The 22,811-nt window shown below is 39.6% G+C and overlaps 1 protein-coding gene across 1 annotated transcript; it reads left to right on the top strand.

Annotated features, from left to right (window-relative positions):
* Window positions 1-4,844: 4,844 nt before the first annotated feature.
* Window positions 4,845-21,273, top strand: npffr1l2 (neuropeptide FF receptor 1 like 2). The gene is made up of 3 exons (XM_036598647.1): window positions 4,845-5,223; window positions 18,082-18,181; window positions 20,256-21,273. The coding sequence occupies exons 1-3, from the start codon at window positions 4,845-4,847 to the stop codon at window positions 21,271-21,273; spliced, it is 1,497 nt and encodes a 498-aa protein (XP_036454540.1).
* The last annotated feature ends 1,538 nt before the right edge of the window (window positions 21,274-22,811 follow it).

Here is a 22,811-nt window from a genome sequence, read left to right as displayed (position 1 = left end):
CTTTACCGAAAACTCCAGATCCGAGCCCCCATGAGCATCGCCAATGGTGACAGTGGGAAGAAAAAATCCCTAAAAGCAAGAGGAAGAAACCTTGAGAGGAACCAAGACTCAAAAAGGGAACCCATCCTGCGCTAGTCCAAACAGGATAGCAAACAATAACACAAGAGCAACATGAACAGAGAATAAGGTTTTAACATTAGTATATATTATTAAAATAGAGAATACTACACATAACTCTAAACCTGAACTTAACCTTAGCTTCCACCCAAAACCTACACCTAAATCTAGACCTAAACTTAACCTTAACTTCAACCCAGAATGTACACCTAACTTTAAACCAACTTAATCTTTACTTCAACCCAGAACCTACACCTAAGCCTAAGACTAAACACAACCTTAGCTTCAACCTCAAACCTAAACCTAAACCTAACCCTAAACCTAAACTTAACCTTAGCTTCAACCCAGAACCTAAAACTAACCCTAAACTTAAACTTCACCCAAAATCTACACCTAACCCTAAGCTTAACCTTAATTCAACCAAAAATCTACACCTAACCCAAAACCTAAACTTAACCTTAACTTCCACCCAAAACCTGTACCTAACAGTAAGCTTAACCTTAATTCACCCAAAAACGTACACCTAAACTTAACCTTAACTTTAACCCAGAACCTACACCTAACCCTAAACCTAAACTTAACTTCAACCCAAAGCCTACACCTAAACCTAAATGTTATCTTAATTTCAACCCAAAGCCTAGACCTAACCCTAAACTTAACTTCAACCCAAAGCCTACACCTAAACCTAAACTTAACCTTAAACTTCCACCCAAAACCTACACATAACAGTAAGCTTAACCTTAATTCAACCAAAAACCTACACCTAACCATAAACCTAAACTGATTCTCAATGTTAGCCCTAAACCTACAACTCTAAACCTGAACTGGACCTGAACTTCAACCCAAAACCTACACCAAACCCTGAATCAACGCTTTTACCATCTACTGCACTGTGAAAAGCCTGAGACCTCCTTCATTTCTTTACTTTTCAGTCAAAAAAGGACATTAATTCAAAAACGTTTCTAATAATTAAATGTTTAAGATGGAAACAAAGTCGTTCAGAGCGGTTTGGTGTGAAATGATCTGCTCCAGAGAAACTTACCAAGTCAGAACTGTTCACAGTGGTGATGATAGGAACCAGACATCCACCTCTAAAAGCTTTTACACAGAAAAATTTTGGCTTAAAATGCATTTTAATCCATTCATGACGGAGGAGTACATGTAAGGCATTGTGAGGCATAATAGTCCCCAAAGAAAACATATTTCTTCAGATTTTCTGCTATTTTACCATCATAACAATTCCATATAAAACTCAGAAGACACATGTAGGTTCACTGGTTGTTTTGGGTAGTAAATAAAATGGCTATATTTGTGTGGTAGTCATGGTGACCCCTGGTTCCTATCACCACCACTGTAAAGAAATCTGAGTCTCTACAGTGAAAGATTTCACACCAAACCACTCTGAATGACTCATTACATCTCAAGGACTGAATTTTTTAGAATTAAAAACATTGGAATTCCTTGTTAACAGATGAATACGTACAGATAAAGAGTGCAAACATTCTAATATTACGTTTTTACATGTAAAGAAGCCACGAAATTCAGAACATCAATATAAGAAGGACATGTGCAAGAGAGATCTGATATTCTAGCTCTGACAACAGGACTGGCATTTGATATATGGTCACGTACTGCATTTCTTCAGTTGTATTGACCAGTTCTATTGTAGCATGTTGTGTATTGATCAAAATGGCAATTGCTGGTCTATATACATCAGTGGACATTGATCTGTTAATAAGCAAGACAACCTTTTACCTTCGTGTTGAAAAAAAAGGAGATTAAGGGAAAAAAAATCCAACCACCAGTGATCGACCAAGAAGCTTTTGGCTGCTGCTTTAGACTGTACTCTAGACTTTGTTGACAAAAGTATTGGGACACCCCTCCTAATTATTGAGTTCAGGTGTTTCAGCCACACTCATTGCTAACAGGTGCATAAAATTAAGCACATAGCCTTGCAGTCTCCATAGACAAACACTGGCAGTAGAGGGTCGTACTGATGAGCTCAGTGACTTTAAGCATGGCACTGTGATAGGATGCCACCTCTGCCACAAGTCTGTGAAGTTTCTGTCCTGCTAGATCTGCCCCGGTCAACTGTAAGTGCTGTTATTGTGAAATGGAAGCGTCTAAGAGCAGCAACAGCTCAGCCACGATGCGGTAGACCATGCAAACTCTGCCGTGTCTATCCTCTGTTGAATCACTCACTAAAGAGTTCCAGACTCTGCTGCCTCTGGAAGCAACATCAGCAAAACGACTGCACGAAATCGGTTTCCATGGCCGAGCAGCTTCACACAGGCCTAAGATTAGAGGTCACAATGCCAAACGGGGGGTGTGAAGCACACCACCACTGGACTCTGGAGCGGTGGAAACCCATTCTGTGGAGTGACGAATCACGCTTCTCTATCTGTCAGTCTGATGGACAATCTGGGTTTGGCGAATAACAGAACGTTACCTGCCTGACTGCATTGTGTCGACTGTAAAGTTTGGTGGAGGAGGGATGATGATATGGGGATGTTTTTCAGGGGTCGACCGAGATCCCTTAGTTCCAGTGAAGGGAAATCTTAATATTTCAGCAGACCAATACATTTTGGACAATTCTTTGCTTCCAACTTTGTGGGAACAGTTTGGGGAAGAACCTTTTCTGTTCCAGCATGACTGAGCCCCAGTGCACAAAGGCATGGCTGGGTGAGTTTGGTGTGGAAGAACTTGACTGGCCCTCACAGATCCCTGACCTCAACCCCATCGAACACCTTTGGGATGAACTAGAACAGAGATTGCGAGCCAGACCATCTCATCCAACATCAGTGTCTGATCTAACAAATACTCTTCTGGATGACTGGCAAAAAATCCCACAGACTCTCTCCAACATCTTGTAGAAAGCTACCCAGACGAGTGGAAGCCGTTTTAGCTTCAGGGCGAACCAACTCCATATTAATGTCTATGGATTTAGAATGGGATTCAGAAAAGCTCCTGTAGGTGTAATGTGTAGGTGTGCCAATACTTTTGTCCATATAGTGTATGTGTAGGATTGTAGACTTCAGTTCTCCTCTTCTGAGTGATGTTTGAAGTTTGCTCTCTGACTAATACATATATGAAACCTCAATGATGGACACAGTGGAATTTATGGATTAGAAAAATATTCATTAAATCATTATAATTCAGTACAAACATGTCTGCATTGTGAAACTGTCAATAAGGCAAGTCTTCTCTTAGCTTCAAGTCCTACATAATGTATGCCAGCCAGGCATTGTGCAAGTTAAAGCCTTCATGTATTTCCCTCTGGAGCTTGCCGTTCTCTCTGCTATCATCTGGACTGATTTTTATACAAACCTGTCCATTGAGGAAATATTCTTTCCCTTCATAATAGCATATGTGCTGTGCTTTTCTCCCCATCCATCATCCGGGAGAAGTCGATAGTTCTCTGTCAGTCATGCCAGACTCGATCTGTGGCAAGCTGTTTTATTTTTCATTGAAGGCGGCTGTGCTAGACAGAATGCCTGAGGTGGACTAGGTCAGTCTATGTTGCTAGGCCATCGTTTGATGTCTTAATTATGTGGTCCGGAGTATGAATATCAAGAAGGAACTCTGACTTAGGTCTAAGTCTTGGTTCATAAGTCAGTGTTGACTGGCTTGAGTAATAGCATTATAAACAGCTTTGCATTTCTTGTATTCATGCTTCCATTGAGGAACACTGACAATTGTCTCAGGCTTGTGTTGTCGGGCAGTATAATAATCCATTCATTGGCTGTTTATGAATCATTGTTGTTAGAGTTCCAGTACTGCCTGTCTTGGCTTAGGCCCAGTCCCATTTCTTATTTTTACCACTACCTCTTGTTTTCAAGAGTCACCTTGCCCCTTGGAACTGAGTTACAAGGGTTAGTGGTTGAAATCTTCCCTCTGAAATGGGACCCTCAAATAAAAAGAGCATTACTTCATTAACAGCTACCAGCGCTGCTCTGTAGGCGACCCTGCCAGTCTGCAGTGACAGCAGAGGAGGGTGAAGTTCAGCTCCTCACTGCTGGGCTTTAGTTACATTTAGGGCATCATATGCCTTCAAAGAGGGGGGCAATTATTTATTATCACCCACCCCTAATTCTTCAGTGATATGAAGCTGAAGTCGTCTATTCACCAGCTTCTTGTGCGAATTTTTCTGTTCCACCTTAAATGGAGCAGCAGTTACATTCTGGCCCTTCAGGCATCAGTACTGCTGGACTATTTAAGGTGGAATGGGAAATTTAGCTAGCTAACTATGATTTTTTATGGTTGTTATGAAGAAAAGGATATGGAAACGACACTAAACTAAGACAATACAATGGTTATTGTAATTCTTTAACAGAGAAAATCCTCACATTTTTGGGTTTCTCTGGTCGCTTGCACAGCGACCATAACACTGTTTGGAGTGCCTCTGAAAAACCTCAGTTTGGAAGACATTGTAGCCCTAACACTTCGCTCTAACCCTCCATCTCAACAAAAATCAGGACGTCCTACCCCCTAGATGCTAAACAGAGGGCTAAGGGCTAAGTGGTAGGGTCAAGGGGTGAAACAGGATTGGGCCTTATTGTCCCCTGAGTCCAACGATGCTACTGGATCCTACATTGGCTCAAATTTCCTTTATCTATACATGATTTAATAACAACACAAGCACTGTCATTACCATCCTTAATGACTGTTACACTGTCTGTTCTGTGTGTGTGTTTCTCAATTAGCAGGTGTTGTCTAGGATAAACACAATGAAGAATTCCCTGGATATCTGGGACGGTGTGCCGGCGGCATTGTCGGAAATGGAGTCATTATCAGAGCTGTCGGATCTGTACATAAATTCAAGCCTCCTGAACATCTCCACCAACAGCAGCAGCGCCTCCAACCTGACCAGTGTCACCTACTACCCATACTACCAGCACTCCCTGCCTGTGGCGGCCAGCCTCATCCTCGCCTACCTCTTCATCTTCCTGCTCTGCATGGTGGGGAACGGCCTGGTGTGTCTGATTGTGTTGGAGAACCGACGCATGAGAACCGTTACCAACCTTTTCATTCTCAATCTGGCTGTGAGCGACTTACTGGTGGGGGTTTTCTGTATCCCGACTACGCTGGTGGATAATCTTATTACAGGTAACACACTCATGTTCGTGCCGACGAGTAGGGTCAATGACATGCCATGGAGTTTTTGTCCGGAACTCTGATTTCCTCAAATCGTCCCCTTATAATTATATGGTTCAGTCTGCATTCTGACTGAGTTTCAAATATTTTGCATTCCAAATAGCAACTGATATGTGAAACATACATGAAAATGACTGACAACATGAATTTATTTTAAATGTATAATATCAAAATCCTGTCAAATTTATGAATGAGTTTTTTTTTGGAGCAGGTCAAATGCAGGTAGAACCTTTCTGCTTGGAATTATAAGGTTCTATCTGGCAGAACATGCAAAGAAATAGTGATTTTCAAGAAAAACAAACAGTTTGTTTTAAAACATAAAATTAGTGTTGTTACAGGGTGTCTACATTATCGAAAGTTAAATTTAATGCTTTCTATTACATTTTTATGACACATTTCTTGTTTTAGGACAAGTCATCTTTTTCTTATTCTAAAGAGCACCGCAGATAAAGTCCAGTGTAGAGGTCAGTTTTAGGTCGGAGCCACATTAGTTTCCTTTAGGTATCACAGCAACCAGCTACTCTAATAAACTGTCCCAGCAGGTCAGTGTAGCAGGTCAGTCTAAAGGCAGTGCGAGGTTTTGTTTTCTATCAGATATTTTGACTCTAATGCACCAAAATGTCTTATTTTGGGAGAAAGAAGAAAAAAGAAAAGATGGATGAATAAATGAAATGAATGTTTATGTTGTAATTAAGACCCCATCAATTCAAATGTTTACTATTTAATTACTTATGAGTCTTAATATTTATAACATTTAAGACAAGAAGACTTTTTAAAGAAATGCAAGAAAACAGTTTCAGCCACATGTTTTCATGTTTAATAAAGTGTTATAATTTTTTTTCCCACAGTCACTGAGCAGTGTGGCAACATGACAAAGAAGCAGAAACTGATTAGTCCTCGTGTGTGTGTACAAAGTGCTGATTGGCTCACAGATAGAACCAATGATTGGCCCTTGATTGACACATGATCTCAGCCCCAACACCTCCAAAGTTGACCAGTTCATTTAAACATTGGTGTCGATGCTACTTGTCACCTTTTAAGAACTGAACATAGTTGGGTAACAAAAGGAGAACAGCGTTTCTGCATACAAGACAAAGCACTTTGTATTCACAGCTGTAGATCACAGAGAGTTCTGAGAGTTTCTTTTGTTGCTTAGCTCGTCCATCTTTATCTGGCACATCAACAACATCTCAGGGCTGAGCTTGCATGTACATGCTCTGCATAACCATTTACCCATCATCTCGACATTGTGAGCATGTGTCCTTGTTAGTGTGGACAAGGCCTCAGGAAGGTTTTGCTGATTAGCTAATTAGTTGCATCAGGTTCATTAGAGAAGAGAAAACTTCAAAACATGCAGGGTAGGGCTGCTCCAGGACCAATTTGATGGAAATTATACAGACACACACACTTACTGTCTGAGCCGCTTATCTTCCTGGGTCTTGGGGGGGTGCTGGAGCCTATCCCAGCAGCGAGGAAGGCAGGAAACACTCTGAACAGGTTGCCAGTCCATCACAAGGCATGGAAATTATATGGACAATTCAGCTGTGTTGTGTCACTTCAAGTAGAGAAAAACGTGCTCTGTTGAATTCCTATATATGGTGTGGACCATTGTAAAAGTGGAGCAATCTGAACCAGGGTTCACTCGGTGGACGGAGGCCTCTTGGTTCCTTTATTAGAACCTTTGGTTCCTCTGAGGGTTTCTTCCTCTTACTCTTATGGAGTTTTCCTTCTCTTTCCTACTCAGGTGGGCTCGCACCTGGATTTTTCTGTAAAGCTTTGCCACAACGCCTGTTGTAAAAACCACTGTATAAATAAACCTTGACTTGATCCACAATAGTTGAAGGACAACAGTTTAGTTTATTAATATGCACCTGAGTATGGGTGGATCGTTCACATCTGTCAGAATGAACCAGACTGAAGAAAAGGTTCATTTCATTTGGTTCGCAATGAACAGGGTAGTTGAGAAAGCTCCCAGAGAGTGACCCTAAACTTAACTTTACGTGGAAAAGTAATCTTTTTTTTGAGGATATAATTTGAAAAAATATTTTTTTCTTTATTTATTTCCAATTTTTTTTGGAGTAAATAAACAAATTTGACTCATTAGGGACTGCAAAAATGTGTGTGTATTTCTGTTGATGTTATAAAGGAGTGAAATGCTAAGCGAGAGAGAATGCATGGCAGTAAAAAAGCCCCAGACGGCAGTTCAGTTTTTTGTACCAACCGTGAGTGTGATTTTTAGAACCCTGTCCCTCAGAGGCAACACTCATCAAACCACTACAAAAGCAAGCCGTGTCTGGGAATGCAGATGCAATGTTCCAGCAGATGAATAGATGAAAGAGAAAAATCTGTCAGTCAGAAGTTTTTTAAACACAGACCTCAGACCTGCCGTTTGTCATTTATGAGTGTTTGCAAATGTCAAAAATGCAGCAGATTCATTCATTCTTGCTTTATCTGTCTGGAATATATTATGATTGTTAAACATGAATCAGAAATCCTGACGCATTTTCCTTTCATACACTGTAAAAAGTGGCTCATGAGATCAACACTAAAAAATAACTTAATGTGGTAACAAGTAAATTAACTAGTTTTTATTCAACAAATACTTTAAAATGAATATGATTCTTTCAATCAATGTAATTTTTTTGAGTTGAGCAAAAGTAGATCAATTGCTTGTTACTACATGAAGTAATTATTTTAGGTTGATCTGATGAGCCACTTTTCACAGTGTGAGTTAGTTTTACTCCTTACTTTACTGTTAACTACTACCTTAAATTTATGTGCCTCCTCCTTACTTTACTTTATTTACTTTGCTCCTTACTTTACTGTTAACTACTTCCATTACCGTAAATTTATGTGCCGTAACTTTTGCACAGGCACATTTTACACTGTACTTTTTACTGGCTCATCAGTTCAACCTAAAAAAATTACATGATGTAGTAACAAGCAATTGAACCAACTCAAAAAATCATATTGATTCAAAGAATTGTTTAAGATTCAAGTTTCAAGATACTTTATTGTCAGAGTACAACGAAATTGGGCAGCAGTCCTAACGGTGCACTGTAAAAAGTGGCTCGTCACATCTACCTGAAAAAATGACTTCATTTAGTAACAAGTAAATTAACTAGTTTCATTGAATTTAAAGAAAACGACATTGATTGAAAGAATCATTCATTCAAAGTATTTATTTTAGGTTGAACAAGACTAGTTAATTTACTTGTTACCACATGAAGTCATTTTTTAAGTAGATCTGACAAGCCACTTTTTACAGTGTATAAAAGAATGTAGCAGCTATGGTGCTGCACATGAGTGTATTGCATGTTTGTGGATTGTAGTGTTTCTGTTTACAAATAGTGCAGTTTAACAAATGAAATTATATAAAGTATTTCTTTAGGTTGAATAAAACGAGTTAATTTACTTGTTACCACAAGTTTTTTAGGGTGAACTGATGAGCCATTTTAACAGTGTGTATTTTCATTTTCCACCAATATGTTAAATTCAGCAAACAAACACTAATTGTGGAATAAAATTTGCAATTAAATGTTTTTAACCTTTTTTTTCACTTCATTAAAACATGACTGTAAAAAGTGACTCATCCAATCTACCTAAAACAAATACTTCATGTAGTAACAAGTAAATTAACTAGTTTGCCCAAACTTTTGCATCTTTTACTGTGTCTATTAAACGCATCTGAACTTTACATTAAATGTAATAGATTCCATTAAATCTAACCCTAAACCTTACCCTAACCTGAACCTTAATCCCAAATTAAACTTAATTCAAAACTATCTGCAGACAATATGGCAAAAATGTAACGACACCTTGAGACATTTTCTCTATACACAATATTTATCATGCTTCACAATATTTAGTTCTTTTGATGTTTGATGATTGAGAGAACCTGTCGTGCTATGTTTAAAAATATTATCAAAATGTTTTTTATTCAACATTTCACATACTAAAATGCAGTAAACCCAGATAAACAGGTCTTAATATGGTCTCAGTGTAATCAAACATGAAGTTGTCAGTGTTCTTTAACAATAATAATAATATTCACGATGTTCTTACAAAAAATGTTGTGATAAAATGTGAGATAATTCATCACAATAATGATAAGTAGCGTCGTACTGCCCACCCTTATTCAAACCTCCCCCTACCTCGATGCTGTAGATGATCAGATAGTTTGTTCATAATTGGAGAATCTGTAGATAATCTAGAAGCCACGTTGTGTCTTTGATATATTTTGCTTCATATTTTGATCTCCAGTTGTGTTAACAATAAATTGAGCCCATTAGTGTGACACAGTGTCGTACAGAATTAGGTAAACAGTATGAATATCTCTTAGATCACACTTTCTTATAAGGCTGTAAGAGAAGCCGTCGTTGCTTGAAATAGATTTGTTTTTCCTCTTGATTGAAGCCCCGCAGGCTGTGATTGGTCCCCTATAGATAGAGACGCCATGACTCAGTCTCTTCTCTGATGACGTGTCGGGGTGTGTAACTGTATGTTAACAGCTAATTCAGTCTGATGAGCACTGTGCACGCTGCAAATACAAGCCACAGTGATTTGTGCAATTCATATTCTCAATATCATCTTATTTGTTTGTCTCGTTTCCTGTCATGGTTGAGCCTCGTGCTCATCTGGCAGAAGCGGCAATGCAAATATCAGATACTTGATTTGATTCATGAGCTAGTGAGGGGAAACCAGCTGATGGGGAAGAAATGTGTGATGGCAAGTGATGATGAGGAGACTATATCTGACCACAGAGGTATTCGTGATAAATTTTCCTAGACCACCAATATAAAAGACTCACTGTGAGAAGTTTCACACCAAATTAACTAGTTTCATTGAATTTAAAGAAAACGACATTGATTGAAAGAATCATTCATTCAAAGTATTTATTTTAGGTTGAACAAGACTAGTTAATTTACTTGTTACCACATGAAGTCATTTTTTAAGTAGATCTGACAAGCCACTTTTTACAGTGTATAAAAGAATGTAGCAGCTATGGTGCTGCACATGAGTGTATTGCATGTATGTGGATTGTAGTGTTTCTGTTTACAAATAGTGCAGTTTAACAAATGAAATTATATAAAGTATTTCTTTAGGTTGAATAAAACGAGTTAATTTACTTGTTACCACAAGTTTTTTAGGTTGAACTGATGAGCCATTGTAACAGTGTGTATTTTCATTTTCCACCAATATGTTAAATTCAGCAAACAAACACTAATTGTGCAATAAAATTTGCAATTAAATGTTTAAACTTTTTTTTCACTTCATTAAAACATGACTGTAAAAAGTGACTCATCCAATCTACCTAAAACAAATACTTCATGTAGTAACAAGTAAATTAACTAGTTTTATTCAACCCAAACAAATACTCTGAATGGACAATTATTTCAATCAATGTAGTTTTTTAAGTTGAATACTTGTTACTACATGAGGTCATTTTTTTAGGTAGATCTGACGAGCCACTTTTTACAGTGATGTAATTTGACCGGAGGTGCCCAAACTTTTGCATCTTTTACTGTGTCTATTAAACGCATCTGAACTTTACATTAAATGTAATAGATTCCATTAAATCTAACCCTAAACCTTACCCTAACCTGAACCTTAATCCCAAATTAAACTTAATTCAAAACTATCTGCAGACAATATGGCAAAAATGTAACGACACCTTGAGACATTTTCTCTATACACAATATTTATCATGCTTCACAATATTTAGTTCTTTTGATGTTTGATGATTGAGAGAACCTGTCGTGCTATGTTTAAAAATATTATCAAAATGTTTTTTATTCAACATTTCACATACTAAAATGCAGTAAACCCAGATAAACAGGTCTTAATATAGTCTCAGTGCAATCAAACATGAAGTTGTCAGTGTTCTTTAACAATAATAATAATATTCATGATGTTCTTACAAAGTGTTGTGATAAAATGTGAGATAATTCATCACAATAATGATAAGTAGCGTCGTACTGCCCACCCTTATTCAAACCTCCCCCTACCTCGATGCTGTAGATGATCAGATAGTTTGTTCATAATTGGAGAATCTGTAGATAATCTGAAAGCCACGTTGTGTCTTTGATATATTTTGCTTCATATTTTGATCTCCAGTTGTGTTAACAATAAATTGAGCCCATTAGTGTGACACAGTGTCATACAGAATTAGGTAAACAGTATGAATATCTCTTAGATCACACTTTCTTATAAGGCTGTAAGAGAAGCCGTCGTTGCTTGAAATAGATTTGTTTTTCCTCTTGATTGAAGCCCCGCAGGCTGTGATTGGTCCCCTATAGATAGAGACGCCATGACTCAGTCTCTTCTCTGATGACGTGTCGGGGTGTGTAACTGTATGTTAACAGCTAATTCAGTCTGATGAGCACTGTGCACGCTGCAAATACAAGCCACAGTGATTTGTGCAATTCATATCCTCAATATCATCTTATTTGTTTGTCTCGTTTCCTGTCATGGTTGAGCCTCGTGCTCATCTGGCAGAAGCGGCAATGCAAATATCAGATACTTGATTTGATTCATGAGCTAGTGAGGGGAAACCAGCTGATGGGGAAGAAATGTGTGATGGCAAGTGATGATGAGGAGACTATATCTGACCACAGAGGTATTCGTGATAAATTTTCCTAGACCACCAATATAAAAGACTCACTGTGAGAAGTTTCACACCATGGACTTCACACTTTGAAATGGAGATAAAATTAGCCCAGAACATATTGAGGGACTTTCAAGTGACCATATTCTTCATATGATACATGTGATTCTTCTTCACGGTGGTTAACTTGTAGTGGCCGTGTCATTTTCTGTACCAAAATACTTAATTTTCGTCAGTGGCATTTGTCAATGGTAGCGCTGTCACCTTACAGCAAGGAGGGCCTGGGTTCGATTCCCCAGCCGGGCAACTGGGGTCTTTTCTGTGTGGAGTTTATATATTCTCCCCGTGTCTGCATGGGTTTCCTCCCACGGTCCAAAGACATGCAGTCAGGCCAATTGGTCATGCTAAATTGCCCCTAGGTGTGATTGTGTGTGTGCTTGTACCTGTCTGTGTCTCTGCCCTGCGATGGACTGGCCTGTCCAGTTTGGTTCCTGTCTTCCGCCCAATGACTGCTGTGATAGGCTCCAGCTCCCCCCCTCGACCCAGAAGGATAAGCGGCTTAGATAATGTGTGTGTTTGTCAATGCAAATCCAAGTCGAGTCTCAAGTAACTGGGGCTCAAGTGCAAGTCGAGTCTGGAGTCTATAGCAGAGTCTTGTTCTTAGCTTTAGCCACTGCATTGTATAACAGTAAATTCTACAGAAACGTATTAGCTTCATATAAAAAGACTTTTATTATAGAAAACCTTCATTTTGAAGGACAGAACTGAAGTGCTACAAGCTCTTAATGTGGTTTTTAAAAAAAGAGAAACAATTTAAAATGGCTACACTTTTGAATTAGATGGTTCTTTGAGGGTTCGTTAGTAAAGACAGTGGTTCCTTCTGATGATCAAGACTCTGTAGACAGACTGACCAGCTGTGTGTCAGATATTTCTCAGTGGATGTCGCAAGATTTTCTACAATTAAATCACAAAAAAATGGAAATACTGATCGTTGGTACAGAAACTCAGAGAAAGCTGCTTTTTGAGAAACTTTGTTCTTTAGCTTCATATACCAAACCTGAAGTACAAAACCTGGGTGTGATCTTAGACTCTGAGCTCTGCTTTACCCCACATGTAAACAGTCACTAAAGTAGCTTTTTATCATTTGAGAAATATCGCTAAAGTTTGGCCTTTTCTCTCTCAGAGCGATGCAGAGAAACTTGTTCATGCATTTGTTACAAGCAGAGTTGATCACTGTAATGATCTTCTTACTGGACGTCCTAAGAAAACTACACATCCCTTACAACTCGTACAAAATGCAGCAGCATCCTAACAAAAACAAAACTGAGATCAGATCAGTCCCGTTTTAAAAGAACTGCACTACCTGTTTCGTTCAGGATAGATTTTAAAGTTCTGCTACTAATTTTTTAGGCTCTAAATGACCCAAAAATACTGCTTACATCACAGAGTGTCTGTCTGTTTATGATCTTAGATCTGCAGATAGTGATTTTTCAGCAAATACCTTCTGTAAAATACAGAAAACATGGAGAGACTCGCTCAGTTATTCTGCTTCTAAACTGTGGAGCTCAGTTCACCTTTTATTAGACAGTCAAACTCAATGAACACTTTTAATAAACATCTGAAAACTCAGCATTTAATTAAAACTCTCATGGTGTTTATCTTTTAATTTGATCTGTCATTTTCTTATATGATTCAAAATTATTAATTAATGCCATGCATTACTGTTAAGCTTTATCACCTGTCTGTAAGCACTTTGAGCTGCCACCAGCATGAAAAGTGCTATATAAATAAAATTATTATTATTATTATTATTATTATTATTATACAATTATTATAATGTCATTTACTTCAGCTTATGGATGATATCTCGATTACTGGCATAAGATGTTCACAAATCATGTTCAATACTCAAGTATTGCTTTATTAATACTTTATTCAGTGCTTATGCATGTATTATGATGTCCTTATGTAGCATTCAAATGAAGTCTTACCAAAAACTGTTACAATGGAGCAAAGTTGATATATTCATGCTTTTCTTTTTCGAAGCGCTTTGGGGTTACTGGGCTTCCTTGCTTCACCACGAGGCTAACTAACTCTTCAGACAAGATTCACTTCAATCTGACCCAAAAATAAACATTCTCCAGCCTCTTTAAACCAAGAGCTGCTTGGCAAAAGGCTTCTCGCTTCCCTCAAGGACGGCTCTTTTTCACTCACCGCCGCTAGGCTAGGGCTGAGGGATGCGTTTAAAAAGTGAAGTGTGGAAGTGAAGTGCTGACCTAACCGTTTCAAGGTCCTCATCCATCTAAAGGTTCGTCAGGTTTAACCAGTCCATTTTTTTTATCTCATTCTCTTGAGATGATTGTAGAGCTATGCACAGAGTCGCCCTTCTGCATGAATGCCTGAAGCATCTACAGAGACTGAGTATATGCTTGCTTCATACTGCTTTTACAAAAAGGATCCTTTAGATCCTCATGTCACTGGGGCTGATGCTTGAAAGCAGAAAAAAGCCATATGCAGCCTGATTTATCAAAGTCATGAGCTACGGATGAAGTGGCGGATGAAGAAAGGCCCGACCGTGGCTGTGACCATTACAGCAGACTCTATGTCTGTTTCTAAGAAAGAAGTCAAGAGCATTTCACTTTGTATAGGCTGAAGATCCTTGTAAATGTATACATTGAGTGTGTCACAGGTGGTGAATCATAGATAGTTTCAGTCCTTATCATTAATGAGTGACGAGGGCACAAACGTCAGAGCCCCTTTTGCTTTTAAGCCAAGTGCAGTCCTCCTTGTCAAGCGTTTCCCCCCGAAAAACAAGAATGCTGGAATGAAAATGCACATTAAGTGATGGTGCGCTGTCTGCTTTTAACCCCTGTTATGTCACAGTACTCATGGACGACACACTCTATTTGTCCCTTAGAGCAAAGTGGCATGTTTTCTAAGAGGATGAAAGCCATCCTCCATCTCTCACTTGCTTGTTTGTTTATTTATTTCTTTATTTATTTACAGTTGTGTGCAAACATTTCGGGACCCCTGGTCAGACTACATATTTTGTCGGTTTTTAAATGAATGGAAAGTTAACCTCTGTAGCAAACTATTTAAAAAGAAATATCTTTCTGCAAATATTAATGCACAGTTTTTTTTTATATTTATACCGTACTAAGTAAGTACTTAGCACCACCCTCTTTGGCAGCATTCCACCACCTCAACCTTGCGGAACAGTCGTAGTTCTGCAACAAAATTGGGCTTTCTTGCATGCACAGCATATTTAAGATCTTCCCACAGATTTTCAGTGATATTCAAGTCATTTTCTTAATGTTTCTTGAAATAGCTTTGAGGTATATTTGCATCATTGTCCTGTTGCAAAAGCTTTTCAGCTGTAGTTTCTTGATTCCTTGCATTACTGTTAATGTTGTTACTGTTAGTTGTACCTTTGAAGGTACATTTACATTGTTTGTACCTTGATGAACAAAAAATGTACCTGCACAGAACTTTTATTTCTAACAGTGTAGGTACATTTTTTTTTCATCAAGGTACAAAAATGTAACTGTACCTTCAAAGGTACAACAGTGGTTTTAAGGTCTGGTTGTTTTTCCAGGTGAAAAGTTCGTATTTGTTTCTTTTCATAACCGAATGTTTTAAAACAGAACAATAATATAAAAAGCCTGGAGGCGAGACGGGGTGTGTGGAGTCAGTACATCTTAGAACATATCATTTCAGTGGATTATGGTACAGTTATGTTTCCTGACTAAAGGTACTGAGATGTACCTTTGAGGGAACCACCCCAGTGACGAGAGGAACTGCCCCAGTGACAGTTTCATATCTTTTTTCTGGGTGTATCTACCCGTGCAGTGCATCCTCTGTCCATGGCTGCCATACAACTGCATGGCATAATAGATCCACTCCTATGCTTAACAGTTGACAAGGTGTTCTGGTCATCAAGTGCTGCTCTTTTTTTCTATACAAAAAGAGTGATTTGGCCAAAGAGTTCTAATTTTATGTCATCAGTCCACATCACTTGTTTCCAAAAAGCCTCTGGCTGGTCCAGATGTTGTTTTGCATATTTCAGATGTTAAACGTTGGGATAAGGTTGCATGTAAGCTTTCCTTGTGAAGACTCTTCCATGCAGGACAAGTTATTTGTCTAATCAATGCTCCACAGTAGAAAGGTTCACCAGCACTCCGATGTCAGCTAAACCCCTCCTGTAGGTACTTTTTTCCTTTGCTTTGCCTTTCTGGCCAAAATATGAGCAGTTCTTTCTGAGAGTTGTTCTGGTCTTCCAGATCTGGCCTTGACTTCCACTGACAGACATTTCAGGCAGTGGAAATTGCAAGCTGGGAGCGCTTTGAAAACTTTTTTATAGCCTTCCCATGGTTGTTGATTGTGAGCACAAGGTTTAAGGATTATTTATCCTGCTCTGAATTGTTATCAGTTCATTTTGACATTTCAAAATGACACTTCGTGACCTGCCTAACCAGTCCTGACAAGTAATTAAGCCCTAGTTACACTGTATCCATCGGATCTACCTAAAAAAAAAGACTTCCTGTGGTAACAAGCAATTGAACTAGTTTTATTCCACTCAAAAATTATTTTGATTGAAAGAACAATTCATTCAAAGTATTTATTTAGGTTGAATAAAACTAAAATTTTAATCAATTTTTAGTAGGGGGCAGTCATGGGCTGGAGGTTAGGGAACCAGTCTTGTGACCGGAAGGTCGCCGGTTCTATCCCCTCAGCTGACAGTATGTGACTGAAGTGCCCTTGAGCAAGGCACCTAACCCCCAACTGCTCCCTGGGCACTGTGGATAGGGCTGCCCACCGCTCTGGGCAAGTGTGCTCACTGCCCCCTAGTGTGTGTGTGCTCACTAGTGTGTATGTGGTGTTTCACTGCACGGATGGGTTAAATGCGGAGGTCCAATTCCGATGTGTTCAGACACAGTTGGCTAAAAAGGTTCATTTCAAATTTACTTGTTACCACATTAAATAACTTTTTTAGGTAGATCCGATGAGCCATTTTTACAGTGTAACTATGCATTAACATTTGCAGAAAAAAAAAATGTTGGTTTGCTTCAAACACAAAAATCATTTGGGCTGCTGAGTGGTGCAGCCGTCTAAGCATTAGTGAGTTTGATCGTGGGTTCAATCCTGGTTTTGATCCCTGGTGATGCTACAGCTACAGCATAATTGGCCTTGCATTCTCTGGGTGGGTAGGATGGCCCTCCTTCCTCCCCCATCACAAGTGTGATGCTAGCCAGCTACAGGTGACTATAAGCTGTTGTAAAATAACTGGTGGTTAGTGTTCTCCTCCAAGCGCACTCAGCTGTCCATGGAAAAGATGAAGTAGCAGGCGTCACATGAGTTGGAGAAAGCTTGTATTTGCCTTCGCCCTCTTGGCGCTGGTGGCATTGTCTACTAGTGGGTGGAATTGGATATGACTAAAATGGGAAGAAAAAAAATCAAGAAAAAAAATCAAGAAAATTTGTACTTTAACCAGGAGTGCCCAAAGTTTTGCACACAAAATACAGTTGCATTACTTTTTTTTAAAAATGTAGTTCTTTTATGGATGACAAGCAATTAAAGTAATTAACCAGAATAAATTACTTTGTATACTTAATTGCAATTAATTACATTTTAATTACATTTTGACCCTGAAGAAAGATTTTGTATCATTTTAAAAGCTTTGTTAAGCTATATGAGTGGATAAAATAAGAATATATTTATTACTATTACTATTTATTACTTTCCATAATTCAACAAGAACCTGACCAGAAAATCACGTGAGTGCGGGGTGAACATTAAAATAGGGTGAGTTTAGTTTTCAATTTCTCCCGCTGATGTCATGTCCCACCTCTCCACGATCATAGCCTTACACTGCTATGTTATGTCTTGTCTTGAAGGGAAGTGGACCTTACCATTTTACTATGGCTCTTCATTGATTTTTAAACAGTTCCCCCAAGAGCACTGTCCAGTGTAGTCCACTGAAAGCGTGCTTCAGTGCTAACATATTGATATTAATGACATTATGGCAGCAGCGGTGTGCTTGGCCACTTCAGGGCTTCAGGGTGGAATTACAGATGGTTCGTAGGGTCAAACTAGCAAAATGTCCAACATTTAACAGCATTAAAAACTGAGCCATTAATCATTTATTGTGTTAACTTTGACACCACCAATTATTTATTCATTTTTCTCATTGTTTTTCTCCTCAGGTTGGCCCTTCACGAATACAGTGTGTAAGATGAGCGGCCTGGTGCAGGGTATGAGCGTCTCGGCGTCCGTCTTCACTCTGGTGGCCATCGCTGTCGACAGGTTCGTTGTGATGCAACGACAAGAAGGGACAAGCAAGGACACAACAGTCCTCCGCAATCCTCAAAACATCCTCATTCATACAGCGGCTTTCTAGCATCTGAAAGCAGCTTAAGGCGTTTAGCGAACATAAAAGAAATCATGAGAACAAAGGAGGAGAATGAAAAATGAATATCAAAAGGGAAGAGGTCTAAAAATGTATAAGGATGTAGGCCATAATGAGAAGCCACAAGGATCTTCCGCTCTTTCTTTTCACACCTTCTTTGCTCCCACACTTTTGCTCTCCGTCTATTGAGAAGAGCGGATTAAAGCCAGAGCTATGAAAGCGAGGAAAATAGGGGAGATGGGGGAGGGAGATAAAGATGTAGAGCAGTAACAGAAAGGAATACAAAGAATGACAGATTGAATATACATTGGCGCATAATAGAATTGGCATACAGAAGAAAGCATGTTGGTACATTAAAGTACACTAGTGCTTGGCAGAGTATACACTGGAATAAGGTGCAGTTGTCAAACTTTGCTTTGACAGGCCTCTATGGCTTCTCTAAAGATGTTCAAATTCTTTTCAGACTACAGCCCCGTGCAAAAGGCAGATACCATCTTTCATTTATTTCATTTCCTGTCAAAACAGCTTTTAAGCAAGTTTAAAAAGAAGCTTTGCTTGTAGTTTTTCAAAGAAATCGGCAAGATTTTTTGTCTGAGACCAGTGAAGTGAGTCTCCGCATCTTTTTCTTTACTGCTGATAATGCGACATCATTGGATAGCTGAACGCTCGGAGGAAAGCACCGACCACTAGTTTTGTTACATCAGCTAACAGATGCCTGTACTGGCTAGCATCACGGTGAGTGATGGGGGAAATGGGGGGTCCATCCTACCCACCCAGAGAGAGGGAGGCCAATTGTGCACTTTGGACTCCCAGCCATAGATGGCTGTAGCATCACCAGGGATTGACCTCGCTATCTCCTGATGATACAGCCAACATTTAGATGTTTGTGCCACTTGGGAGCCCAGGTTTAGCATTTTCTGAAGTAATCCCAAACAAACTCAGTGATGCTGAGGTTTGGACTATGGCGGTCAGTCCATTGTTGACCACCAGTGAGAACACCAGCAACTTCTTTGTTTGATTTGCAAATGTTCTTGTTTTTTGTCAGTTTTCTTTTCTCAGTAGCCATAGCGTTGAGTTTTCTTCTCGCAGTGGAAGGATGGCTGTGGATGTTTTCAGATCTGTAGCTGCTCGATTTTCTCCTCTCTCTCAGAGATGAAAGCTTTAAGTGCTGTTTATCTGATGGGGGCAGTTTTGGTGTCTACCAGCTCTTCCGGGTGGTTGGTGGGAGTCCCATTTTCTCTGTAGCTTGTAATCATTTTTAACTCCTGTTTTGGAAGCTTCTGTAAATGAATAATAACATCTCCTGAAAATGAATCATTTGTCTTGACTGGAAATCAAATAAATGAAAGATGGTCTCTGACATTTGCACAGTACTGTATCTGGTAAAACTCTTGATTATTAACAACATTAAGGTTAGGATCATGAATTAGAACCAGAGTTAGCATGAGCTTTAGGTTCTGAGTTCAGGTTGAAGGTGCGGTTAGAGTGTGTGAGCTTTAAGGTTAATTAGAAGATGAAGAGGCACTTTGGCCAAAATAAAACTTAATCATTGCTTCATCTGTAGTAAACTTGCCTCCTACAGTGGTATTATAATAGTCTCTAGATTGGAACTTTCCACTAGGACTAATAATACCTCTTTCTAATGATGTACTTTGAAGGTGGGAGTAATGTCTGTATGTTTTTATTTTTGTTTTCTTTTTGGGGGTGTTGGTTGATGTATCTGTGCTCCCAACATGTGATGGACAAAAAGACAGAAAAGATACAAAACAGTGAATTCCGTCAAATTGTCCGGGCTGCGAGGTGCAATTCTGCACTGCAGAACATAATAAATAATAAATTTAATGCCAGAATGCCTCATTATGCCTATATATATATATATATATATATATATATATATATATATATATATATATATATATATATATATATATATATATATATAATGTTTTCTTTTCTTATTATTCCCCACAGATTCCGCTGCATTGTCTACCCTTTCCAGCCCAAACTCACCTTGCTTGTTGCCAAGGTGACCATCGTGATGATCTGGGTGCTGGCACTGGTCATTATGTGCCCGTCTGCGGCCACGCTGACCGTGGCTCAGGTCAAGCATCATTACATGGTCCACAACCTGGACTACAATCACACTTACCCGCTCTTCTCGTGCTTCGAGAACTGGGCTGACCCACAGATGAGGAAGGTGTATACCACGGTCCTTTTTGCCCACATCTACCTGATCCCGCTCACGCTCATCACAATGATGTACGGTCGCATAGGAATCAAGCTCTACACCACCTCTGTCATCTCTGGGAACGACCAGCAGGACAGCAGTGGTCACAGCACCACTCCTCCAGCCACTGGGGGGCAGCACCATGAAGGCAGGCCACTCATCTCCCACAAGAAGATCAAGGTGATCAAGATGCTTAGTGTGGTGGCCCTCCTATTCACCCTCTCCTGGCTGCCCTTGTGGACCCTCATGCTTTTGACGGACTATGGCGGCCTGGACGAGGAAGAGCTGGAGTTTCTCTCTGGCTATGTGTTCCCGTTTGCGCACTGGCTAGCCTTCTCCAACTCCAGCGTCAACCCGATCATCTACGGCTACTACAACGAGAACTTCAAGCGGGGCTTCCAGGCCGTTTGCAGGACACACTCATGCTGTTGCTTCCCTGGAAGAGGTAGAATGCAGAGACCTGGCAGAATCGACCTGAGGGTTGGCGGGCAGAGGGACTCTGTGGGTAACTCCAACCCTCTGCCCTTTGGCACGAGGAACAGGGTGTACACGGATGGAAACTTGAAGAACTGCAGAACGAGGCAGGAACAAGAACAGAACAGGGCTGGCTGCGGGGTCAGCAGCTCTGTCAGCATGGATGATGCAGGGTCTGTTGCGGCCAATGAGGCCAAAGGGGTTGCTGCTCAAAAGGGTCTGCAGATGGAGGACCTGGGGAAGATCAGTCCCATCGGTGTGACCGTGAGTCAAGCTTGGGACCAGTAGAAGACACAATTACTCTGCAACCACTGAGACTCAGTGACACCAGGGAAACCATGAAGGGAACAAGTTGAATAAACAAGTCAAGTGTTGGGATTGATTGACTGTTGCACACAGCAAAGGATGGCCTTCCCAATGGCCTGGTATTAAGTTTTATCAGTTATTGTCTGGAACATAGCAGTCTAGTTTGGGGTTTAGCAAACCTGTGTTTCAGACATAACATCCAAAAGGATGTTGCACAAAAGTTCCTTCTATCTTCAGATCCCCTTCTGGTTCTGCTCATTGTCCACCCTTTCAAGTCCAAACTCAAGAAAGGGCAGCTGTGGTGGAAATGAGTTGTTCCATTCTGAATCAAATTACAAGTTATCAAGCGTCAGGATTGCTGTTGTGTACAACAAAGGATGAAACCTCTCCCAAAAGCCTGGTATTAAGTTGTTGTATCCGAGATCCTCAATTTGCAGTTTAGCAGACCCGTAATGTGTTTGGGTAGAGATCTGTTTTGACATACACAGAGAGAGATTTTTTTCATGTAGAGCATCCATCTCTCACAGTAAAAGGGTCTGCATGGTAAATATCGCACTGCAGGGGAAGAGCAAGCACTTTTCTCGGCACTCTGTAATAGACAGAATTCATCATTGACAAAATTACAAAATAGCACAGATTTTTCCTCAGATGTGTGTGGATGCGCATACTTGTGTTTGACCAGGAATGTTGAGGTTTTAGGCATGCGGTGAGTGTGTGTGTGTGTTTCTGATTTGAGGGTCGACCTGAATGACCTTCGTTTGAGATGTGAACAATGTGAGAATGCGCTGTGTGTTAAGAGAGTTTATAACGTTTATGAAGGAAATGGACTGATATTACGGAAAAGGACTTTTCGTGGCTTTTGAGGGCATTTTAAAAAGTAGCTGTTTGAATGAAATGGTGATGGGTGCAGACATATGAATGGCAGACATGCATGTTTAAAGAGCTTGTACAGAATTAAGATAGCGTATTTCAAACGAAGAGGTCTTATGAAGGAAGGATTGGGAAACACTTTATTTGGATAGTTCACTTTAGAGGCTTTGTAGATACTTAAGTTACATTCAACTAAATATCCATTAAATTCACCACAGTTTTCTCTATTTTCTATATTTTAAAACTCTAAATCTGCTTTAATCCTAACTCTAACCATAACCCCTTAAAATCCCAGGCTTATTACACACTAACACTTTCAGTAACTACAGGAACATTAATGCAAACTGCCTGAGCTACACTCTTAAAAAATGATGGTTTTTAGCCAAGAAAATGGTTCTATATAGAACTATGAACACTCAAAGAACCATTTGCATGAATGTGTTGTATATGGTTCTAGAAAGGCACCAAAAAGGGTTCTTCTTTTGTTACAAGATTAATATTGCAACAATAGCAGAACCCTTTATGGTGCTATATAGAACCCTTTTCAAAAACCATCTACAGCACATTTTCTATCAATCTGAAGAACCATTTCACCATGCAGAGACCTATTTAATCATGCAAATGGTTCTTTGAGTGTTCATAGTTCTACA

The sequence above is a fragment of the Colossoma macropomum genome, unplaced genomic scaffold (genome assembly GCF_904425465.1).
Source record: "Colossoma macropomum unplaced genomic scaffold, Colossoma_macropomum, whole genome shotgun sequence".
Lineage (NCBI taxonomy): Eukaryota > Metazoa > Chordata > Actinopteri > Characiformes > Serrasalmidae > Colossoma > Colossoma macropomum.
This window is presented reverse-complemented; position numbering and strand designations above follow the sequence as displayed.